We start from the raw sequence: 22,918 nt of genomic DNA, 5'->3' as shown, positions 1-22,918 counted from the left end.
AACGGTAAAACTTGGATGTATATATGGTAGTATAGTATCAATAAAAGAATGCGACGATTATTATTTTTTATTTTGCCGCCACATGTAAGGAGGTGTTTGGTTTTTTTCAAAGAAAAAAGACAAATGACATATTTACAAATAAAAATAATTTATGAATAAAATTTATATATATATGTTTCTAGATATCCAAAAGATAAGATTAAAATATAAACTATGATAAAAATCATAAAATCTATTTTTAAATTTAAAGTTAAAAATTTAAATTTTAACTTATTATAATAACGATAGATGTATAGAAGCGAAAAGATAAACTACTTTTTTGTGACCCCTCAGCAAGGAAGGATTTTGTGACCCCTCGGCAAGGAAGGCATGCATGTAGCCGGCTTCTCCCCGTCGCAACCCATTGGTGTCAGGATCAATCAAGGGTGGAGATCAACATGCATCCTGCTTAGAAAAAGTGACATGTCAGCTTGTCCTGTCAGGATGCCAACCGAGTCGGTTACAACCAGGCCGGCTCAATGTTTTCAAGGGCCTTAGGCGAACTCGCCATCATAGACTCTTAAGACTAATTTTTTAATTTATAATATAATTGTATAAGTCATAAGATACCATCATACAAATAAACATTACCAGTATATTATAGAACTGTGAAATTAATATATTAAAATAGTATGATACCTTAAATTGTTGATGATAAATACCTATTATCTTTTATAAACATGAACTTTCACGAGCATTTGTTGAAGCAAAATCATCATAGATATTTTGTGAAATAAATTGGTAATTGAACCATAATTTAAATACCAATAAAAATTCATGTATTGTACGTATTGGCACTTTGCGCCTGGTTCTGAACCAAAATCAATGGGATAAGGGAGTACAATAATACACGAAACAAAGTGATTGTTTGGTTTTTTTTCATGACAAAAAGCTAAATAATATATTTGCAATGAAAATAATTTATGAATGAAATTTTTATATATGTATTCTTAGAGATCTAAAAGACAATGCTGAAAAATAAACTTCGTTGAAAAACACCAAATCAACTTCAAATTTAAGGCCGAAACTTTAAATTTTGACTTATAAACATAAGCAAAAGCGAAAAGATATGTGGTGTAATCTAGAGGTAGCGGGCCCTCATCTGGCGTGTACGCTAGGCCGTCGCCCCCGCCGCCCATGCCTAGAGCCTACCCTGGTTACAACATCAGGTTAATCGTCTACAAAGAGTATACCCTACAAAGCGATGCAGCCAAACTGGTGTTGGTACGGGAGACCACTCATAGTGGTAGAGTTGACATATCTCGACGACTATAAAGCAAGGGAAGGGGGGGCACAAATACGCTTTCTTCATGCTCTAGCCTCACATTCTCGTTCTTCTTTCTTTCCCATCGCCTACTGTCAACTCTAGAGTGGAGAGATGGGTTCACCGCGTTCACCTTCTACTCCGACGATGTGGATATGAGTGCCCTCTGCCTTGCGGCGGAGGAGACCTACGTCTTCCATAACACCGTTCATGCCACTCAGACGGGGTGTGAGTGGAGTGCGCTGCCTGACACATTGTAGGGCACCATCCAACACATTAGATGGCTAGGTTAGATTATTCTACAATTAGATTATTCTAGACCACATGAACATATATAAGAATACTATATTTTTCTAGAGATTTTCATATATTTCTACTTCTTAGCTATTGTTTCATAAACATTTGAGAGGCTAGAATTTTTCATACATGTCTAGCTATTACTTGATCCTTGCTTCATGAATATTGGGGAGGTTTAGACATGCATGAGTTGGCTAGAAGTTTCAAGGAATAAATTAGCTTCTCAACCATGAATGAGTGATCTAGAAGCTTCAAGAGATGCATTATCCTCTTATTTATTCATGATATATCAAGAAGATTCAATATAATAAATTAGCTTCAACAAACTACTCCTTAATTTATTTATTGCAAATTCTAATAAGCTCTCTGTCACGGATGACTTTTTTTCTTTGACAAAGACTTCGTAAATATGTCTGTCAATTGTTGATCTGTTCGGCAGAATTCCAGTTTATACTAGTTGTTAGTGCTAATTATTTTGTAGAATTTGTTGAGAGCAAGATAATAGAGGAGTTGTTTTGGCTTTGTGGGTTACTAAAGAGATAGGCTTGTGTGGAGTAATTTGTTAGCTAGCTCTCATTCACTTTAATGTGCAAGAGTACATCAACTCCACTCACCCTTGGATGCCTATTTATAGCCTATCATCTAATAAATTAGATGACTAGGTTAGATTATTCTACAAATAAGACTAAGTTAGATTATTTTTAGACCACATGAGCATATATAGGAATACTACATTTTTTTATAGATTTTCATATATTTCTATTACTTAGCTATTGTTTCATGAACATTTGAGAGGCTATAAGTTTTCATATATTTTTAGTTTTTACTTGATCCTTGCTTCATGAATATTGTAGAGGTTTAGCCATGCATGAGTTGGTTAGAAGTTTCAAGAAATAAATTAGCTTCTCAAACATGTATGAGTGATCTAGAAGCTTTAAGAGATGCATTATACTCTTAGTTATTCATGAGCTATAAAGAAGATTCAAGAAAATGAATTAGCTTCAACAATGCGATCTTTGGTTGGTTGTCGCACTTCCCCTCCCGTGCTCTTTAGGTCCCTGCCGCTCCTTGTCGTCCACCAACCCGTAACATTCCTCACAGTGCCGATGGTCTTGATAGCGACATGGAGTGAGGTTGATGGGTAGAGCCAATTTATCAACTACGCCTTTGCTTTCGCGGACAATTTAGTCAGGTTCGATAGACCAATGTCCATCCCATGCACTTCCTATCATTTTAGGATCTAGAAAGATGGATAAGTAGCTTGTAAGTTTCATTACTTGTTATCTCTATCTGGTTCTTTAATCGTTAAGATGTAGTCGGGGTTGTTTTACTTCTCTATTTTGTTTGTTTTGACTTTCTCTATTTTGTTTGTTTTTGACTTTCTGCTTGTTTAAGCAGCTTCTGATGTCAATGACCTGAATGATTACGAACTACCGATGCTGCTTTCACCTCTCTGCTTGCTTAAGTGTGCATCTTCTGATGTTAATGCCTGAATAATTATGAGCTACTATTACAATTAAAAATTTATTAGTGAAAAGGGTAGGAAAAAAGAAAATTTATAATAGTTTATTAGGTAAAAATGGTTTGTAGGTATATGTTTATAAAAACTTGACACGAGGACAGTATTTTCGATGAGATTGATTTGTAGACATGTAGGGATATATTTGTACGTTGTTCGATTAGGTTATTATAAAAAATACGATTAGGTTATTATAAAAAATAAAATGTGTAGCTATCGTTAGTTCATATTGGATAGCTTCCTATGTCAATTAATGTAGTAACATTTATAACTTTTAGAGATACATATGCAGGATAAATACACATGATTCTTGGTACAAAATATGCCATTTATTTGTTAGTTGAATGAATACATGCGTATTATGCAGATAGAACCTCGGATCTTGTGTGGAAACATGGAGAACCCATGATCATGTTTTTTTTTCAAAAACATGTCCTATTTTATAATTTTATACTACCTCCGTTTCATATTATAAGTCTTTCTGGTTTTGCCTAAATTCATTCATTCATGAATTTATATACTTTATATACGCGTCTAGATTCATTAGCATCTATATGAATCTAGTCAATGCGAGAAATAGTTACATCGTGAAACGGAGGGAGTAGTTTTTAGATTTCTTTTATAATTTTTACCTCGATTTATACTATCAACGATTTTCGCTCGAAACCACACGGTTTTGACAGCTTACCGCGCGATTTTGACTAACAAGACCGCGATAACAATCAATAATTCTAAAAATTAAAATTTGAATTTGTGGCGGCATCTGCGGTTATTTGCTAGATTGTTGGAGATTGGTACGGTTAAAGTTATGGTCACTGTTGTGACTGCACTTGATCCGAATCCGACCAAGACTATCAAAAATGACTAAATATGCATAACTTCAGCACGTTTTCTCTATTTCTTCAGGCTCGACTAAACAAGAGAGATGCAGATGCCACCAGGGTTCAGAAAGCAGACGAAAGCTAATTGGTTTTTATGTTTTTGACGTCGCTCAAACCAACTTGGGGTTGTAATTTTTGACTTGCATTGGTCAAATCTTCACAAAGCATACGAAAGTTGATTGGTTTTACGGTTTTTTGACGTCGCTCGAAACCAACTTGTGGTTGAAATTTTGAATTGTTTTTGTCAAACCCAATTGTTAAACAGTGAGTCTGATCGAAATTTAATCAGAGTCTGCCAAAAAGCGGTTCAAAATTGCCGAAAGCCACGATACCGACGAGACTCAAAATTCGGTTATCGGTCGGTAACTTAAACACGGACACCTTTATCTTTTCACTTATATTTATGCTAAATTTAAATTTTTAACCCAAAATGTTAAGTTGATTTTAGGATTTTTGTCGATGTTTATTTTATTCTTCGTTTGTAAATATGTTGTTTATCTTTTTTTTAGGCAAACAATCACGCCCTGCCACATTCAGACACCCTACCCTTGAAGACCGATTCGGATCTCATGCAGTCACAATGGCGAATGTAACTTAAGGATTGCACGAAGTTTCGTCCGTCCATTTCGATGATCAACGGTCCAGATCTTGTGCTACAGTATTCTATAACGTGTTATTTTTGCTACAGTACTTTTTGCTGCAGTGCGTCATACTGACTTAGACCATCCGGTTTACATCTATTGGTAATAAATACAACTGTTAAAGTTGCAGTTGCTATAGCAACTTCCACTGATCCGGATCCCTTGAAGACACTCTGCTGTTTGGTACGGTCTACAATGCAATTCACGAGTGTTTTCTCCTCCAAGCGCGCGCGTACTCCACACGGCTAAACTAAACCCGCACGGACGCGGCCGAGTAAACGAACCCGCCGAACCCCGGCGGCACGGGCACGCGGCGCCACCGCGCGCCACCGGCGTCCATCACCCACGCCGCGTGCTTGCCGTCGTCCGCCTTGCCGAACACAAACACGGCGGCGGCGCTGTCGCCGTCGCCGTCGCCCACGCCGACCGCCTTCACGCACGCCTTCATGCCGTGTGGCCCGTCGGCCACGTCCCTCCAAGCGCCGTCCCAGTCCCGGACGCCGCCCTTCCCGGAGCCGACGGCCCACACCTTCCCGCCGACCGCGGCCAGGCACGTCTCGGCGGTGTTCGGCACCATCATGTCTCCCCCGTCGGCCCAGGCGGAGGCGTCGCCGGTGGTGGTGTAGAGCTCGGTGGTCTTCTTGAACGCGCCCTGTGCGTCACTCGGGTAGCCGCTGGCGGCGAGCACGCGGCCCGGTGTGGCCACGAGCTGCGGCTCGTCCCGCTCCTCGGACATGTCCGGGAGCGCGCGCCAGGCGTCGGCGGCGACGTCGTACGCGTAGGCGGAGCGGAGCGCGTTCTTGGACTCGTCGTGGCCGCCGGCAACATAGACGGCGCCGTCGCTCCCGGCGCAGCCGAAGAAGTCCCGGGAGTCCGGCATCGCCTCGCCGCGTCGCCAGACGCCAGCGTGGACGTCCAGCACGCGCACGTCGCGGGTCAGGCAGCCATTGACCGGCTCCCATCCCCCGACGACGGCGACGTGCCGGCCGTCACCAGCCGCCGCGCACCGCGCGAAGAACGGCACGTCGCCGCACCACGCCTCCTCCTCCTCCCCCGCGCCCTCCACTCGCCTCCACTCCCCCGTGGTAAGGTTCACCGCCACCAGCACGCACTCCGCCATCATCGAGCCCTTCCCCTCGCCGCGCGCGGGCGTGGCCTGGACGAGGAACACAACATCCTCGGCCGCCCCGGCCATCCTCCGGCACCGGCGGAACGCCTCCGACGCGGCCGCGCGGCGCCACCCGCGGCACACGTGGCGCATCGCCCGGTGCGACCGGATCGGCACGCGCGCCAGGCACTCCATGGCCACGTCGTCGGGCAACCCCGGGATGAGCTCCGCCGCCTCCGGCTCTCTCCATGGCGCCGCCCGGAGCGCGCCCTGTCGCTCGATGGCGCCGCCCATGGCGAGCGCAGCGCAGGGTGGCGTGTCTTCCCCTTGTGACGTGGAAAGCGGAAGAGGGGTGTTTGTGTGTGGCTCAGTGAAGGGCTTTGGAGGGTTTAAGTAGAGGGAGAGTGAGTGTGAGGATAAATTTGGAGTATGGTTTCTTTTTGTTTCCTTTTCTTTTCTTTCTTTCTTTTCTTTTTAAGGTCTTATCTTTCGTTTTTGTTTCTGTTTACGGTTGTAAACCAAAATTTAATTTTTAATTGTAAATTTAGAGTTGATTTTAAGATTTTTCTAATTTATTTTTTAGGTATTTGTTTTTAGATCACTAAAAACATGTATATAAATTTTTTATTCAAAAATTATTTTTTATTTATAAATATGTTGTTTGTTTTTTAATAAAAAAAAAAGATAACCCTGAAAGGTTGTGAACAGCAAATTAGATGTGTTTTGGGAGCACACAGTGAAAGAGAAAAAAAAGTTACGGTTGTAGTGGAGGAAGATATTCTTGTAGTGGAATGGGAGGCCATTCAATGTGTGTGGTGGGTGGGTTGTAACGCTACAACTTTGGTAAATTTGATTGGTGATATTTTCGAGTGAACATGAGCAGGGTAACAATGTAACATAGAAGATTATTGTATAAAGCTTAATTTTGATTATTAAGGGTGAGTTTGAGATCGAGAGAAGAAGGGCAGGTAAAACATAACATCTCATTACTGAATAATAAATCAAATATTAGCTATTACAATATTTTTCAAAAAGTATTAATATACTTTTCTAATGCAATTTTTAGATTTTTTTAAAAAGTGTTGTTTAACAGTTTACAAAGTATACTCATCTGAAATGGGGGAAGTTTCCCTCATAAGTTGTGCAAGCAAATGCAGTCTAAGGGCACAATCAATTTAGATCATAAGTTCATAACTCCCTCCTAATACATGACTAGATCTGGCAGTACCTTCAATTTTGTTTGACACTGTTGAATTTTAGATCTATATTTTACCATTTATCTTATTTAAAAATATACATAATTATTAATTATTATTATATGTTTCATCATTAAAGGTACTTAAACATATTTACACAAAAATATTAAATAAAACAAATGATCAAACATATATTCAAATGTTAACATCGTCAAGTAAAAAACAAAGTGACAACACGGAAAACTGGGGTAACCGCGATGTGTTGAAGCTAAAAAGAAAAAAAAATGTAGAACACAATAAAATTATATAAAACTGTGGAAATTTCAGGAAAATTGTGGTTATCTCTAGAAAAATAATGTAATATTGCATAAAAACCTTGCATAACTTTTGTTATACTTTTTTACACTTCATCAAAGTAGAAATCTTATCCCAAACCATGTTTTATTTCTTCAAAAAATAATAATTTCCAATTTCAATGGAGCTCCAAAATATGAATGAAATTTTGTCATTTTCACTAATTCGTCGGATAGCAGTACAAATGAATTGTTACTTATAAGAAAATTTTAGATATTTTTCATCTCTTTCATCAAATTTGAATTTAAATAATTTTATCAAACCCTACTAACGGTTACCCTTACTGGAGCCCATAGTAAACACGATTACAACGGTAGATGCAGTGGTTACCGCTGCTAGATGAACCTTCACGTTGTTGGACTTTTGCAAATCAATTAATGCATGCATGGAGCATAAATAACTGTTATGTAAAGAGCATGTATTAATATGTCATTTTGTGCTTGAAGAAATGCTGAATAATTGCACGAGACAAAAGATCGATGCACGCAAAGAGATAAATTAAGAAAATGACTTGAGATCTATCCTCTAAGGCTCTAACCTTTGTAAGGCTACACGCAAAATTATTCACCAGATGCTCTTCGATCCGATGCTGATGTGAAAAGAATGTTACGTCTTGCAGATCATAACCGATCGAATATATACTGGCTGCAACCAGTCAAAAGGACACTTAATTATTCTCTCTTGATCACATAAACAAAAAGTTGTTTTAAAATATCTAACATGATCTGTAAGATGCACAGCCACAGATTTGATCTCCACTCTTTATTCTAAAATATTTTCAAACCTCTACCATATTACATTAATATTATACAGGTATATTTCAAGATCAATCCACATACATAATTTTCATGCATCTAATCTACAACCTTTATAAAGCATACTGATATTTGAAGCTTACAAAGATCGACTTGAAACATGCCCAAGATAATATGTTTCCGTGACCATAGTAGTAATACATCTTCTTTTAATTATTGTCATCAACTCTATAGAATTTAAAATGAAATTTTAAGTCCTGTAATTTTAGGCGATAGTGGAAAACTTGAGATTATTCTATTATTCTATAAATATCATTATCCCATGTTTTTACATAGATAATGAGATTTATTTCGGTCTTTACTACAATTAATTATTACACAAGTAGTAGAATATTACAGGATGAATGGCTTCACACAAAAGCATAGTTTGATTTTAAAAAAAAAATCTTTGAACACCACCTCAAAGATAAATATAGCACATATTGCTAAAACTTCATCTATAACCATCATCTTTTCGCTCGTACTTGTAAGCCAAAATTTGAACTTTCTATCGTAGATTATTTTCATCCCGTGCTTTTGGAGCGCTACCATACGTATGGAAAAGTTTTATTCATAAATTATTTACAGATATATCTTTTAATTTTTTCTATGAGAAAACCAAAAGATCATCTCCCGCAGTTCGCGAGAATCTATGAAATTGTTTGTCCTCTAGCAGCTTAGGCCATCCTCAATGCAAGTTTTATGGACACGATTATCTAGAGAGCGACATGTCATCTAAAAAATTTGAAGGTAGGATAAAACACCCATCTCTCAATACATAGTTTCATCTATTGTTGTTTCATAGGTTACATGCAAGACACAAACTGTTTAGGTAACAGTGTCTAGAAGGTTTTCATCTCCATGAAACTCATTTCATCTCTCTCTTCATTAATACTTTGTCACATCATCAAAAATGTCTACATGGCATTATATTTATTGTTCATGAAACTCCCATTGAGATTGACTTTACAAAACCATCGTCCCACAATGATCGTCCACATACATGGATACGTGTGATTTTGTGGGCACCCCTAATAAAACATGCATATAGCGTGAAGAGATGCATTTTGCGGCCAAAAAGGAGGAGAATCCATCCATCCTCTGGTTGAAATTAAGAGAGTAAAGAATGACCTTCTAGAAGCTGATGAGCTGCACCGGGGCCCACCCAGCTAGCAGAAAGGGTCATGCAGCTGAGGCAGAAAAAGGGTTGTATTGTAGGCCACATCTTGTTGTTATGTGGGGTGTGGCTGTGTTTCTCTTTTTTAAAAGGCTATTGATATGTTATTTGATCGTTTAGAAAAAAAAGACAAATCGGTCTTGATAAGTCAAAACTTAATTTTAATAAATTGGAAGTTAATTTTAGGATTTTTTCCGCCGAACCTTATTTATCAACCTTGGTTTTGAGATCGCTAAGAATATATATATGAAATTTTTATTTATGAATTATTTTTCGTTTGTAAATATATTATTGGTTTTTTTATAAAGAAACCAAATAATCACCTATCTTCCAGATATATTATGGCCCATTGGACGCTTAATCACGCATGCTCACATAGAGCACCTGCAGCAACAGGAGAAGAAGAGAGAGTAGCAAGAGTAGAATTAAACCGATAGAGAGGTGTGCAATGTGAGAGAGGTGTGTTGCACAGAAAGGTGTTCACTTTTGGACGTAAGGAATGTCAATTCATCCATCAATCCGATGTCCGAAAGGTTAGGTTAGGAGCATCTCGGCGGCGCAGCGAGAGTTCGAGACGAGGGGGGTGTGCAAAAAGGAGTGGGGCCTCCGTTGTCTGGCACTTGAACATGCCTCGTCTTCTAGAAGCTAACCTGCCAAATGCACCAACAGTCACCATATATACTGGAGTTTGTTGTACTACTAGCTCACTGTTGTGGATTTTTCCTTTTGCCACTGCCAGGTGTAATCATTTCTCATGTTTTCGTATGTTTCAAAATTTTTAATTATTTATCTTAAATTTAGAGCTAATTTTAGGGCTCTTTAATTGTACTTTGTTTTTTAGTTTTTATTTTTAGAACGCTAAGAACACGTACATAAAAGTTAATTTTTTAGCTGTAAATATGTCAATTATGTTTTTGTCTTAAAAAGAAAACAATCACCCCTATTATATTTACACCTTGTGTTATTGCAACTCCGTCCGAGGTATGCTTTACAGTTTACACAATCTCATTTATCTTAACGAGCGGTTAATTAGGGTGCATATTTCATGTTCCATTTTTGGTATCTGTTTAGGGTGTGAAGCTTTGTGAAGGCTAATATTTTTGATTACATTGACCTCGCATGGCCATCTCTGCTTGTAATTCATCGTCAGCATCCCTATCTAAAGTTTGAACTTTGAGTCGAGCTATGTTGTTTTCTTGTACATATTAATTTGAATGAAAAAAAAAATCATACGTAAACTAGTAGACTTTTAACTTTGGTCGTCAACTTTACACGTAAGGCTACACTAAATACATGTGGTACCGGTGACAATAGACAAAATAGTCACGCACATTCACTCAAAAGCCACCGGTTTATTATGTCCTACGTAATTCATATGTCTGTTCTATCTAAAGCAATGAAAATGCTGACACGCAACGTGCTTGTCCACCTTGCATGCAATTATTATAAACGAGACAGTGGAAACAGAAAAAGTAACGTGTCAATCTTATCATAATAGATGTGTGGCATGTGAGGTATACATGGTTATAGACAAATTGGCATACCTTTTAAAAGGATGATAAAACAATATTTTGTACATGTAAGAAGTTTTTCTTATAAACTCTACTGACGAAGAGATCTCACATGGAACCATAAATTGTGAGTCGATCTAAGGGAGCTTGCTTGATAATTTTTATTGTGGTTGTGCTGACTGTGACAACAAAGTTATGGCTACAATGCTCCGTCCTTTGCATTGGCTGCACCACAACCACAGCAGCGGCTCTAGGAGTGAAAATAGACCTAATCTTTTTATCTATAAAATTTAAGAACAAATTTAAAATAGGACAGGGTAAAATTTTGTAGATTTTGGAGCTAAACTAAGTAGAGCTATGAAATGACCCAAGAGTCTAGCCTAGTTACCACCTCTAGCGGCAACCGATCAAACCCTAAAATTTTCAGCTCAAACAGGTAATGATGATAAGATTCGCTTGATATGCTCCTTATTAAAAATGATTATCGAAATGATTATCGGTATTGCATACTTATCTCTTTCCGCACTATTTTGTCCAGGAAAAGGAGTAATATACTCTATAGGTATGTATAGGTACTAAGCTAAGCTAGACATATACTGGCTAGTAGTAGCATTTATCTTTTTATTTATATTTATGTTTATAAGCTAAATTTTAAATTTAGATTAGATTTTGGGTTTTTTCATCGTATTTTATTTTTCAGTCATAACTTTTAGATGGATAACAACATGTCCATAAAAATTTTATTTATAAATTATTTTTTATTTATAAATATATAATTTATTTTTTCTTATAAAAGCCTTATAAAAGCCAAATGATGTCCAATTGCGTGCGCCCATCATGCACGGCAGATTGATGCATGGATAACAGTGAGAGACCGAGAGTCAACAAGGTCCTCAAGAGAGTCACGAGGTCTTGTATTACTATCGCCATGGACTTGACTCAAAAGAGCATCTTTACAAGCACACAATGTATAATGCTCTGTTTATATTTTAATAGATCATATTGTTAACTTTTCTTTATCACACATTTAACCATTCGTCTCGTTCATTCAGAATGTTAAATTAATTATTATTTATTTTGTATGATTATATTTATTACTAAATATATTTGAAATTATAACTTACGTTCCCACATATTTATACAATATTATTAATAAAACGAATGATTAAACAAACTTATCTATTATTAAAATAGAGAGGTAATATGCATGGTGTGTCAAGGTACATGTGGTACTTAACACGGTGCCAAATGGAGATAAATATAAATCTATGACCCATGGTGCACGGCAGATATGGATACTCGGGGACAAGAAGACACGCACGATCGAATTGATTAAGTAAACTTGAGACTAAATTAAAGACAGGCACATGATCATGGCTGGCCCATCGTGTACGGCGGCTATATATGGACGCTAGACAGTGAGATCGACACAAGTCAAAAGAAAACTTTAAGCTATCCCTCCATTACATTAATATATATACTGTTTTGATCACATTGATTCTTTCATGAATTGCGATGATATGTTTTATATGTGTATCTATTAACATCTATAGAAGGGATCAAAAACTTCTTATAATATACTCTGTAAAACAAAGATAATAGTAAGTAGCAGTGGTTTAATTTAATTAAGAAATTTCATTGTCACTCATACACACCATCTCTGTGTGGCGCGTGCGCTCTCCCTCTATATATATATGTGTAGGTATGTGGTTGCGTTATTTTGTCATCGAAAGATGAAAGAATATCATATTTTCATGATAGCTATTTAATACTATAAATGATTGAATTGTTGGGATAAATAGGCTAGGCCCAGTTTATTTTTAATAAATTTCAATTGGCCCACCATTAGTGTTATGGGGATTAATATCACCTTGAACCTTTAAGTGAAGAGATCTGAACTTAAATAAGGAGCTATTAGAGAGCACCTATTGACCGCTTAAGGTGGGGTGGAACTGCCACACGCATGCGAGCCAAGCCGGGTGTGTGGCATCAGACTAACCAACCGTTCTTCTCTGTCACACTAGCCAACTTCTGCTTCCTTCTCGACAATGCAACATGTCGACTGACAACATCGGCACCGACACTAGAGAAAGCGAGAACGACAATATCAATGGAGGCAACCAACAATGTCTCATCTAGTACTGGAGCATTCTCTGAGTATTGTACTACTCTCATCCTAGTTTTAAAGTTGTTGATGTTTTAGTCCCTTGTCGATATATTCATGTTTACCACCAAAGCATGTTGATGTTTTAGTCCCTTGTTAGTATATTCATGTTTACCACCATGCTAAGATCACTATTCCTTGTATCACTGTCTTTTATGAATGTTGTCGATGCTTATACTTATATGGTTAAAAGTATACTCATGTTTAACACAATTACTAGATCATTCAACCATACACATGTCATGTTTAGTATCTTTTTTCCTAAATTAAAATATATCCATTCATGACCATGTTTCCAACATTAACTACTACAGAGTTGAATTTCTATTTTACAAAGATAAAACAAGGGTGATTGTTTGACTTTTTTACGGAAAAAGTCAAACGACATATTTGTAAACAAAAAATAGTTTATCAATAAACTTTATATACGTATTCTTAGCTATGTAAAAGCCAAGACTGAAAACTAAACTTAGATAAAAAATAACTTCAAGTTGAAAATTTAAATTTTGACTTATAAGCATAGGCATAAACGAAAAGATGAGAGTGGAAACTTTATAAAAAAATTAAAAACATATCTTTTAGTAGATCGAAAAGCGTCCGGTGAAAACTAAAAAATCTCAGAGGAGAAACACATCCTATATAACGTTGCTATATGTACGACGGCATCGTACGAACCGTGTACGATGCTGTCCGCATTGCGTGGAGCGTGTTGCTGCCGTCCGTGACATGTGCGCTAGCGGCACGTGCGTTCGTTAGTTCGTACACGATTCATACAATACCGTCGTACGCATAGCCTTTTTCCATCCTATAAACACACACAAAAGTACGTTATATTGTTCGTCGACTTGACTGACTCAAAAGAACAAGAAGAAGAATATATGGGATCAGTAGTATACAGTGCAGTTTCAAAAAAAAAAAGGTAGTATAGTATATAGTGTAGTATGGCGTTAACCGATCGAGAGAGAAGGATGTACAAACGAGGGGCGGCATAGGCGGTCGTCGTCCGAGACCCGAGGAGGAGTGGAGCGGAGTCGGTCGCCTTAAGGGCATTCCCAACCCAATAACTAGGATAATGTCCATAACATTAAATAAGTTGTCATCTAGGATGAAAGATGATGTGATAAGTGAATAAATGAGGAAAGAAAATGAAAACATGTCTTGCATGAGACATGGTTTTTACACAACATTCAAGATATCATGTGAGATAAGTAGCATTAAATTAAAGTATAGAATAGTGGTGTTTGCATTAGAAAAATAATGTCTAGTACTAGTTTCTTAATGATATAAAGTTTATAGAAACTACATTAATATTATGAGTTGAGAGTGCCCATAGGGCCATGAGCGCTCCAAATTTTCTATAGTCAATTTTATACAATAGTTAGCCTACAAAACACATATTATTATGTCCTACGTATCATACACACATTATGTCTTAGAGCATATGCTATATGCTATAGTTGACGCCGCCGCTCCTCTCTACTCTCTTATATTAGCAATCTATTAGCAATCTATTAAACTTCAAATTTATCCGTAAATAATTTATTCGTAAAATTTTTATATACGTATTCCTAGCAATCTATTAGCAATCTAAAAGTAAAGAATTAAAAATAAATTATGATAAAAACTCATAACTACTATAAATTTAATTCTAAATTTTAAAATTCAAATTTTAACTTATAAACACAAACGTCAACATATTGTCACAACCACTGAAGAGGATGCCCTAGAGAGCAGAGTTAAAAGACGAGACAATGATGCTACTTATTACTCCGTTTTTTTTTACTTGGTACCGGTTATTTTTATCTGTTTTTACCACTTATCTTATTCAAATATATATATATATATTATATATATATATATATATATGTATAATAATGAAATATTGGTACCGGTTATTTTTTATCTGTTTTTACCACTTATCTTATTAAAAAGTATATAATTATGAAATATTTTGTTGTGGTTTACTACGTACATTTTAAATATGGCTTATAAATTTACATATTTTAAATATGACTTATAAATTTACATATTTGCATGTATGTCTATATCGTCAAATAAAAAAACAGGTGAAGTATTTCGATCACGACCGGTTGTTGATTGGTTGGTCTAGTCTTGCCTGACTGATTGAATGTTTGAAACCACATTGAGTCCTTGACGGCTACTCCCTCCCTCTGTCCAAAGTAACGTTTGACCATTTGTCTTATCTGAAAAAGTTTTTAAAAATTAGAAAAAATTAGTCATACGTAAAGTACTATTCATAATTTATTATCTAAGATAAAGAGTCAAAAATTAAAAGTAAAAAGTAAAAAATTGGTTTATTTTAGGACGGAGGGAGGGAGTAGTGGGCACCTCGCAACCGGATCAAAGTGCAGGAACAAGTAATAATAATTGTGACCGAGTAGCGAGTGTACTTTACTGCTTGACTCCGAGTAAAAGATCATGCTGCCACAGAGCCTCTGGCTCCACGATCTCTGAGCACGGTGGGAAGAGGACATCGAGTGATGTAGGGCCGCAAAACTTTATTTGTTTTATGGGCATAACCAATGACTTACCATGTCTAAGGCTTAACAACATAATATAAAATTTTGGATAAAATTTAATTAAAACATAATAGTTTTTTAACAAAACTTTTTGGCTAGACGTAGGACTCAAGTCCAAGCTGCCCTATGCTCGGGACTGTCCTGGTTCCTTCGGTCTTCGAGTAAAACTACTTCGTATATGATTTGATACAGTTGATAACTATTACATCTGTTTTTTCGTAATCTATTTTTAACCAATAGTATTGGCTAGATGCACATAAATATAAATAAATCTAAATATATATATACAATATAAATTGATCGATCAATTATTATATTTATATATATAGATAGTTAAAATATCTTTTAATATAAAATAGAGGAGCTATGTTTTAAGCGGAAATAAGAACATTTTTACAATACAGCGACATGATAAGTAGCCTTACCTCCACACGGAAGTCGTAACCACATGGCCTTGCCCCGTTGAACCAAGTTAGCATCTCAGGCGAGGCGAGAGGGTGTCCCGTGCCGTGAGAACATGCAAGCTTTATAGACAAGGGATGAAATCCGTTTGAAATGGTATCATTTTTATATTACTTCTACAGAAATATTTATCATCAGGAATTTTTCATACTTATGAATTAATTTTTAAGTTTTCAGCTAATACATAATTAATCATAGGTTAATAAGTCACTCAATTTTGTTTGCACAGAAAATTAGCTCGCAACACCTCCAGCCGAATGAAGCCTTAAGCCACCATGCATCGAGAAAAGGATATCCCCAATAATGACTCTAGTCTATTTTCTGAAGGCAGCTCCTCTAACGTGACATGCCACCGTTTAGGCTTTTATTACAGAAGATCCGTTCCCTATTTTCTGTCCTAAAATAAATTTATCTTTTTAGTTTAATTAAAATAAAAATGTAAACTTATTTTAGACCAGGAGGGAGAATAGGCCACACGTTATCTCTCTTCCAAGATAAACAACTTAAGCGTAAAGCCCTGGCAACTATACTGCGACAAGCCTTTTATCGGTTGCACCGCATGAGAAAGGATTTGGATTTCATGCAGTCTATAGTGTAATTGCAGCTTATGCAGTCACACTATAGCTGTTTGATCCAAATCCAAAGAACCAAAAAATTCATGACACATGCAAAAACACTATTGATTTACTATAGCACGTACTGTAGCATTAGATCATACCTTTCGTTAAGAAAAATGAACGGTTAAGATTGCGTGCAGTTGTCATTAGAACTGCACCAGACCTCAATTCCATGAGAAAGCTATATATCCTTTATTGGGATGAAGTTCATGCAAACCAGTACCAAATTAGCCTGCAACTACATTGTCACACGGGCTACTGGTAATATCAGATATTCGGATATGGAGTAACACACGCATCAATACAATGGCACATGGCAGGCTGCGTGGTTCGGTACAGAACACTGTCACAAATCTGCATGGCAATGGGCAGATCCTGATGAAGAATGGATTCTAGTTATGTTCAGAGTATCAGCCGAAGCCATCACCCCACTTATCACGCCTGGCCTGAGCCGCCGGCGCCCTTCAGTACCTCATAAACAGCTGAGAAATCCAGGTCCCCTAGCCCCAAGCTTCTTGCTTTCTTGAACGCCTGCGATTCAGCAACCACAGTAATGATGCTTGCAAGTAAGCAGGGGCTGCGTTCCAGCTTTCAATCAATCAACAAGGCTTTGCAGTGGAAGGAGGGGACAGAAGGCGAACCTCGTTGGAAGCAGCTGCCACTGGCATGGAGATGGCGTTCTCGTCTCCTAGGGAAAGTGCCAGCCTCATATCCTTCTGCTGATGTTTCAGAGGAAATGCAGGGCTGTAGTTGCCTTGCAGCATCGACGGCCCTTTCAGCTTGAACATTGGATTCGTGACCGCACCAAGGTCCTGAAAATAGTATAAGCTAGTGTTATTTGATACTCATTGGTAAAGGAGGTGACTCAAGTAGTTTGGCAAATAACCATGTGCCATACCAGGACATCAAGAAGCGTCTGGGGGCTCAAACCACTTGTGTCAGCCAAAGAGAGCCCCTCAGACAAAGCATTCATCATACTGCAGCAAGAGACAACATTACTCGTATGCAAAAAAGATAACATTAAATGAGACAATTCAGAAAGGTATAGGAGCTATGTAATTGTACATGTGCTAACAACAGAGAGCTTGAAAGTTTCCAGATGTCTTAAAATTAACTATGATTGTTGAAACAAAATAGAAGGCCATTAACCCAAATTTGCAAAAACAGGGAGGCAACTTACAAAGCTCTGCAAATTGTTGACCATGTATAAAAAGGATAGTTCAGACAGATCAACTATTCTGCACGAGTGGAGATGCAAACTTGCACCGTGAAATAGTAAAACACATCCGCTGTACTAATCTAATACACAAGAACAGTATTTTCTAACAAAATCGCAAGGTGGAACAAATATGCTTTATACTGATATTACAATGATCCTGAATACAAGCATGAGAAATGTGAATATGCGAATGGTTTCTGCGATCATTACAGGAGGGTGCTTTGCAGATGTTTATAAATAATTAACAGATAGTTACCTTCCCATGATCATGTTTACCACCAGCTTCATCTTTGCTCCATTTCCAATCTCTCCCAGAAAGAATGACTTTTTTCCAAGTACATCGAATGCAGGGACCATATCATCATACAATACCTGTGGAAAGTGGATCCAAATTTAACAGGAGTATAATTACATCAAGCACAGAAGAGTGCTACGACATAGAACTATAAGAATATTGCTTTATGTTAAAATCGTTGAGAACTGGCAGGAGTTGCCAGGATTAAGCAAAATGCTAACATCTAGACCAAATTGAGCCTTCTGGCAAATGCTACAAATACTATTATACTGACACATTTGTGGAGAAAAAAGAGCTGCAGTGGTAAACCCACGTAGAAATGAGAATCCATTATGTGCAGTAAAGTTGTGTATGTACAATCACAAAAAAAGTTATGATCATTAGGCCATGATCATCACAAGAACTCAACAGAAGACATCAACCAAAACTAACAAGTGAACCAAAATATGGTACAATCTTTTTATCCTAGAAAAAGGAAGACTGTTTTTGTGAAGTGATATCAATACAACTAGTTTACAATAGTAACTGAACGATTACCGTATCATATGGAATTACCTTGTCCCCTGCAGCAAGAATGACCAATTGGCCATCTTCAGCTGGCTTTTTACTTCCTGAAACTGGAGCTTCAACAAAAGCTCCACCTTTTTGTTTTATAGCCTGCAAACATTTATTCAAGGGAAATCCATTGTAAACATGCCTTGGTAGATATAGAACATAGTCAATCTAGCCATGCTTATAAAAAATGGTAAAGAAAAGACACCACACAGCAATTCCAGCAGAATTAAAAGTGCGTCAAAATTTCATGCTAATGATTTATATTCATTGTTGGGTGTGTTTGGGACTCAGAAATATGCAAATATGGGGTTGATACTGTCCACAGTACTGAATTCGTCTCAAACTTAATGCACTGGCCCATATTAGTTCCATCACATATACGTGGTTGTTAGGGTCAGAATTGTGTGTACGCGTCGTCGACAGGAGAAGCAGCCGCGTCAGTCTAAATTGCCGGACAATTAATAGTATAGTTGCTTGCATTAGTTCAGTTTGTTTCCAGTTAGTTTGAGGTTTGTTAGTCATTTTGCTATCTCTCGATTGATAGCAGTATTCAGCTAGTGTAAGCCAATTTAGGGGCCATGGATCTATGAATAATTCAAGCAAGTATTCATCTGCAATCTCATCTCTAATTCTCTGTTTGCCCATCCCCTGCTTTTTCTACCTCTGCCATCACAGGCCAAACAACCAAGAAGCTGCCAAACCTCGTCCTCCAGTGTTCCACTCATATCCTCTTCGTCCCCTGACCGGCGCTCACAACAGTGGTATGCTGGATTCTTATGTCAATATAACCATGTGAGATTCTAATGAAATGGAAGTCTATGACCAAGTTGGCATGTCTATTACATGGGCATGTTATACTTGTACCATGCATGTATTTACTTGTCGGACAAAAACACAAAAGGCACAATAAAGTCTCCCACCATTTAGAATGTTATGCTACGTCAATTGTGGATTTTATACATCAATGAATAAGATTGGATCATATTGTGACCACAAGTGCATTTGTGCAAAAAATGCCAACCAGTAGAATGCATAAAGAAAATGGAATTGTGTTTACACATTAAATCTCCTCTTATGATATGATATGCGGTGATAAAATATCCGCTTATGATATTGAGTAAGGCCTTACTATTTTCATAAATACAAGAATCAGAGCTCACTTATTTAACAAATTAAATTAACTGTTGAGTATGTGCAAAGTTTGAAGTTCCGTGTTAGCTTCGGAATCTACAGTACTCCTTGACAAATGTTTATCCTTGTTAGGTTATTAATTGCACTGCAAGTATGCAACCTAGTACTGGCTTACATATTATCTTAGTGAGGTAACGGGTAGTATTTTACAAATTGCTAACAGTTTCATATGGGAATGACTTCTTTGCTGCGCCAAGATGTCAGAATTCTGAATGTTAAAACAAACTGAGGGCCTTATTTGCAGGTATCCAGGAGCCCATTACTCACCAACCATGTTGCTTTATGATTCATATAATTTTGTTTTTAGGACAGCGTGAAAGTTGCTCAATTTATTCATGTTTGGTGAGACAAATCAAACCTTGGAAACCAGTGCCTATATACAGCCGAAGAGATGGTAAGGTATTTGGTATAATTATTCTTCCTTCTTTCTAACTGCAGGTGGAAAAGTATATCTTCTCTTCCTACATCATCCAATTCAATTCAGTATTTACATGTTTTCGTTGAATACATCCTCAATTAAGATGTCACTTTGTGCTTGGCAGTGTGATTAAAATAGGTTACACAAAATAGGTTTTTACCATTCAATTAAGGCATGTTAGGAAGTTGGGAACAATGGGCCATGCATTAATGATATATTGAGATTATGAGAATGAGAGCATTCAATTGGTACCAAGGACATAAGACAACACGAAAATACCTAGAAGCCTACAACCAGTGCACTTTTGCAATGATTTATAGTGGATAATAGTTTTTAGGGCATATAATAGGGACAAGGGAATAGTTGGAAAGTTTAAAATGACTTATAAAAGCAATCAGCGTGAGTATTACAAAAGGTACTGTCATATACAGTGGCAAGATAGTGCAGACAAACAAGGGAAATGCCAAAATTTAGGTCCATGTCTCCACAGGAATAAATAGATGGAATTCAAATTGTTTTGATCATGTTAAGTTGATTATATTTGTTTAGAAGGATGGAAACTTGTATGTTGAGGGTCATTATATGAAGGATTATGCTTGTGAGCTACTCCCTCCGGTCATAAATATTTGACATTGAACAAAATTTGGTCAAACTTTTATCAACAATTTATGATTTTTTTAGTTTCAAAACAAAAAGGATAGTATATGTAGATTTACCACAAAAGGTACTATCATAATATCATATACTATTGCTAATACACAATTAACTTAGACATGAACTAATCTCAAATTAGTGAGGGCAAGACAACATAGTAAGCATAACTGCATAAACGACAAGTCATCAGGTTGAAATGTACCTGGCTTATCTGGCAAGAAGTGGTGGCATCAACAGTGGACATGTCCACATAGCCTTTCCCATCCCCGATCTGCTCGAGCACACCGTCCTTGTCGAAAACAACCTAGATGGATTGGGGCCAAACAAAAAAAAAATTGTTCAGAAGAGACGGCCATCTAAGAGTAGGGGTGCTGCTGCTGCTAAGGTAGTTCCGGTGCCGTGCGTGCGTGGTCTTAACAGATAGCGCGGCGCTGGGGTCCGAGAGCATGGCGATGGTGTATCTGCACTTGGCGACGACGGCCGCCGGCGTCTCCCCGACGGCGGCGCCCAGCGCGACGAGCTCCTGGCACTGCAAGCGACGGCGCACGGGGGGTCATCGTCTCATCGGATTAATCCAACCAATCCGCGGAGGAGGGAGGGGAGGAGAAACCTTGGCGAGGGTGCGGTTCCAGACGGTGACGCGGAAGCCGTGGCGGAGGAGGTTGGCCGCCATTGCCTTCCCCATGATGCCCAGCCCCAGGAACCCCACCTCCATCGCCGGCGACTACCTCCTCCTCCTCCTCGTCTTCCTCCTCTCGCGTCGTCTCCACACACACGCGCGCGCACTTGTGTTCTTCTCCACCAATCCCCCGATTTTCTTTATTTTTATTTTTTTCCCAGGTTTATTTTATTCTATTCTATTTTATTTCTTTACCTTTTTGTCGCCTCGCTTTGGTGGAGATTTGGCTAAGCTCGGTGCACGGACTGAGAGGGGATAAGAGCCGCCGATGGGGATGATGGATGGACAGGATGTGTCCGGTGTATGGGGGTGGTGGTGGACGTGGGTGGCTGTCCAGGCCCACGGGTCGGCGTCAATGGTGGGGGTGGCCGACGTGGCGCGCGTTGGCCTCGCATCCAAATCTGCCGGCCGCATCAGCTCCCCGCGGCGGAACACCATGCAGCCAGGAGGCGAACCGCGGGAGTGCTACACGTGTTCACGCCCGGTAGGCTTCCTCTCCTCGTGGGCTAGCCTAACATGTGGGCTGTGGCCCAAAGCCCATTCTGTTCTCTCCGTCGCGTGTGTGTACTTAGTGGGCTGAGCGCCATGGCTCGTGTGCCAATTGGAGCACGAGAATTGAACTGTGTTGCATCAAATTCCTATTTCTGATTCTCACAAATTTATAGTTATCAAATAAAGAACATTAGCGGTCCTAAATGCATTCTCGGCAGATACTCTGTTCCATCATATATCGTGAAAATAGAGTATGTGAGAAGTAAAATATTGCTCCAGTAGATACTCTATCCTATCATCTAAAAATAGAGCATTATTTATATTGGAAAGAAAAACTCTAAATATGGATGTGCTCTCTCATCCCTCTATATCTCAATATTTAATTGCGAAAGGAGAAAGCAATAATAATATGAGAGTATGTGGTTGTAAAATATTATTAAAATATATATGAATAATGTAATATGGATATTCTGTTATAGTGATATCTGATATGAATAGAGAATCTATTTTAAATGGTCATCCAAATGGTAATATGGATGATAAAATTTGGATGAGTTGTTGGGAATGCTCTAAACTTGTCTAACTATGTCATTGAGATCTCCAAACTCTCAACATGTGTTTACAACACCCCTACCCAACCCTAATCTTGTTTCTCGTGCCATATAGGTCCAAACAAGCTTCAACTCACTCCATGCGCTAACGTGGTATCTCATAATAGATCACACTTAGACTTCTTCATCATATGTGGCATTTATGTTAAATTAAAGATAGTGAAAGTGATCATAAAACATATTCGACCCATATTTTATTCATAATTATACTATCAAAACAAAACAAATTTATGGAATCCA

General features: G+C 38.1%; 2 protein-coding genes across 2 annotated transcripts; both read right to left on the bottom strand.

Moving 5' to 3' along the window:
- Positions 1 to 4,656: 4,656 nt before the first annotated feature.
- LOC107305555 (F-box/kelch-repeat protein At2g44130-like) lies at positions 4,657 to 6,088 on the bottom strand. Its single transcript, XM_015843619.2, has one exon. The coding sequence runs from the start codon at positions 6,041 to 6,043 to the stop codon at positions 4,892 to 4,894; it is 1,152 nt and encodes a 383-aa protein (XP_015699105.2). The 5' UTR covers positions 6,044 to 6,088; the 3' UTR covers positions 4,657 to 4,891.
- A 10,542-nt stretch (positions 6,089 to 16,630) lies between these two features.
- LOC102721238 (glyoxylate/succinic semialdehyde reductase 1) lies at positions 16,631 to 21,729 on the bottom strand. The gene is made up of 8 exons (XM_006647328.2): positions 21,507 to 21,729; positions 21,315 to 21,425; positions 21,099 to 21,200; positions 18,634 to 18,735; positions 18,040 to 18,155; positions 17,463 to 17,541; positions 17,206 to 17,376; positions 16,631 to 17,095 (listed from the first exon to the last, which is right to left on the bottom strand). The coding sequence occupies exons 1-8, from the start codon at positions 21,609 to 21,611 to the stop codon at positions 17,000 to 17,002; spliced, it is 882 nt and encodes a 293-aa protein (XP_006647391.1). The 5' UTR covers positions 21,612 to 21,729; the 3' UTR covers positions 16,631 to 16,999.
- Between the last annotated feature and the right edge of the window lie 1,189 nt (positions 21,730 to 22,918).

The sequence above is a fragment of the Oryza brachyantha genome, chromosome 2 (assembly GCF_000231095.2).
Source record: "Oryza brachyantha chromosome 2, ObraRS2, whole genome shotgun sequence".
NCBI classification, from domain to species: Eukaryota; Viridiplantae; Streptophyta; class Magnoliopsida; order Poales; family Poaceae; genus Oryza; species Oryza brachyantha.
This window is presented reverse-complemented; position numbering and strand designations above follow the sequence as displayed.

What these genes read in the sequence shown, in the direction of transcription:
- LOC102721238 (XM_006647328.2), bottom strand. Translation starts at nt 21,611, where the DNA reads ATGGAGGTGGGGTTCCTGGGGCTGGGCATCATGGGGAAGGCAATGGCG. An exon ending in GGAACCGCACCCTCGCCAAG is followed by an intron (nt 21,426 to 21,506) that starts GTTTCTCCTCCC and finishes CGTCGCTTGCAG; the next exon opens with TGCCAGGAGCTCGTCGCGCT. An exon ending in GTAAACATGATCATGGGAAG is followed by an intron (nt 17,542 to 18,039) that starts GTAACTATCTGT and finishes CTCTTGCTGCAG; the next exon opens with TATGATGAATGCTTTGTCTG.
- LOC107305555 (XM_015843619.2), bottom strand. Translation starts at nt 6,043, where the DNA reads ATGGGCGGCGCCATCGAGCGACAGGGCGCGCTCCGGGCGGCGCCATGG.